Raw genomic sequence first — 2,432 nt, 5'->3', positions numbered from 1 at the left:
TCTATCCAAAAAGAGAGGCATGCCTTTCTAAAATAATTTCAGATTTTTATTTAAAAGTTTAAAAGCACAGGAAAACTGATTATATGAGATTTATTATGTAGACAGATCATTAGGATGAATTTTAGAGTAATGATTAATAGTGTTCTACTTGCTGATTAACAAATGTGGAATTTGCCTATATTTTATTAAATAAATAAACAGGATTTTTGAATTTTAAACTATTTTGTGAGGTCAAGTATTCACAATTTGGGTTGCTTAGGTTTCTCTCAGCATTATGTATTTCCTTTGGAATTCATATAGTAGTTTCTAAATCGCTTCATAGCACTTTTAATCTCTTTATTTCTCAGTGTATAAATGGCTGGATTAAGGAGTGGTGTAAAAACAGAATAAAACACAGCAAGAAACTTGTCCAACCAGGTAATGTTGAGGGGCCACACATAGATGAAGATGCAGGGCACAAAAAAAATCATCACCACTGTGACGTGGGCACTGCAGGTGGACAGGGCTTTAGATGCACCAGTTTTAGAGCTCTGGCGAACAGTAAGAAGAATGTATGTGTAAGATATCAGCAGGAGGATAAAGCAAGTTACAGCCACAATTCCACTGTCAGCATTCATTACTATTCCCAAGTCATAAGAATCCATGCAGGCCAGCTTGATTACCAGTGGTATGTCACAGAAGAAGCTGTCTATTTCCCTGGGGCCACAGAAAGGCAGATGCACAATCACAGCCATTTGACTCATGGCATGCACAAAGCCCACAGTCCAGGATGTCAACACCAGCCCAAAGCACCTTTGCAGGCTCATAATGGTGGAGTAGTGGAGTGGTTTGCAAATGGCCACATAGCGGTCATAAGCCATAACCACCAGGAGCACCATCTCACTTCCTGCAATTAAATGGACAAATAGAATTTGGCACATACAACCTGCAAAGGAAATGGTCTTATTCTCCCTGAGAAAGTCAGCAATCATCTTAGGAGTGGTGACTGAGGACAGCCACATATCAATAAAGGACAAGATGGCCAGAAAGAAGTACATGGGAGAATGAAGATGAGGGTCAGTGAGGATTAAGGTCAAAATGACAATATTTCCAGATACAATGATCAGGTAAAGCATCAAAAATACCATGAAGAGTAAGAACTGAATACTCCATGAGTGAACAAGTCCCAGAAACACAAATTCTGACACTGTGGACTGGTTTCCTCCATCCATTTTATTCAGTGTGTCCTCTGGAATAACCTAGAGAGTTTAGAGTATCCATTAGTGGGATGAGAAATGGGCATTAATTTTTAGAATTTAGTGTTCATAACAAAATTTAGCAACTATATCTGCAGTTAAAGAGAAATATTCATCACCTGCAAATGGCGTTATTTGTAAAAGAGAATACAAATAATGCCTGAAAATGGCTTTTTAAGGAGTCTGATATCGGATTGTTATCGAGTGTTGGGTTGAGAGTCAAGAAAACAGGACAGTGAAGGTGAAGTCTAGGAATAGAATTGTGATGCTACCTGGTCACTAGCTTCTTTCCACTATGCTAGTTAAAAGAACCTGGAGAGAGTAGCAGACATCATGCTAAAAACAACAAAAATTAGGTCACATATTCAGGAAGATGACAGTCAAATGGTATTGAAATCCTGTAGAAATAACCTGATGCATCATTATAGCTTTCCTGTATTATGTATAATGATTACTTCAAGCCTTAGATTACACACCCTAAGGTAAAATTTTAGGTTTTCCTTCTTAAACATCTTGGGGAAACCTTTATGAGAGAAGCTATAAAAAAGGTATATAATAAACATTTGATATGGAGATCTGATGTAAAATCAGGCACATAATCTCTTATTAATTAAAATCTAAAGTATAATGGAATTCATGTGGCATACTAAGTTTATTAGAAAAAAATAACAGTGTAGTGTCATCAAAAATGGATTGTTCAAAGTTGAAGGCAACTAAAACTGAGATTCTGATTTAATGAACTCTGAATGGAAGTTCTTTATAATTCCAGCTTATCATTAGTAAATATTTATCTTCAACTAGTGGTGGATTTAGAAATTGCTTAGGTTTTGAAATTTTATGATTTCTGACCAGAGGAGATACTGATGTTTTCTACCTGTGTTTTCTAAGATAATAAATGCCACATGAGTAAACAAGACCAATGTCTGACTATTAGTGATGAGTAAACATGTCATCATAGATTGTTCTCCAAATAGAGTAATGACAAGACTTGCATTAATTCCTAAGTAAATGAACAATACTCCTCAAGCTATAGAGAGGAAAGATGATTCTCCATTGTGTATTTCATCTTTTATTCTTTGAAATAGAACAGCCAAGGAGAACAGGTGAACAATGAGAACAAGGGCTTCATCCTGAGCACTAGTTTTCCTTTCCCTTTCACTGGAACAGAGGCTTAAATTAAGGATTAAGGAGAGAAAG

General features: G+C 36.2%; 1 protein-coding gene across 1 annotated transcript; it reads right to left on the bottom strand.

Annotated features, from left to right (window-relative positions):
- Nucleotides 1-272: 272 nt before the first annotated feature.
- On the bottom strand, nt 273-1,214 carry LOC113176184 (olfactory receptor 4K14-like). The gene has a single exon (XM_026380619.2). It carries the CDS (start codon nt 1,209-1,211, stop codon nt 273-275), a length of 939 nt encoding a protein of 312 aa, XP_026236404.2. The 5' UTR covers nt 1,212-1,214.
- Nucleotides 1,215-2,432: the final 1,218 nt, after the last annotated feature.

Source organism: Urocitellus parryii, chromosome 6 (genome assembly GCF_045843805.1).
Source record: "Urocitellus parryii isolate mUroPar1 chromosome 6, mUroPar1.hap1, whole genome shotgun sequence".
In the NCBI taxonomy this organism is placed as follows: domain Eukaryota; kingdom Metazoa; phylum Chordata; class Mammalia; order Rodentia; family Sciuridae; genus Urocitellus; species Urocitellus parryii.
Note: the sequence above shows the minus strand (reverse complement) of the source record. Positions and strands in the feature narration are given on the sequence as shown.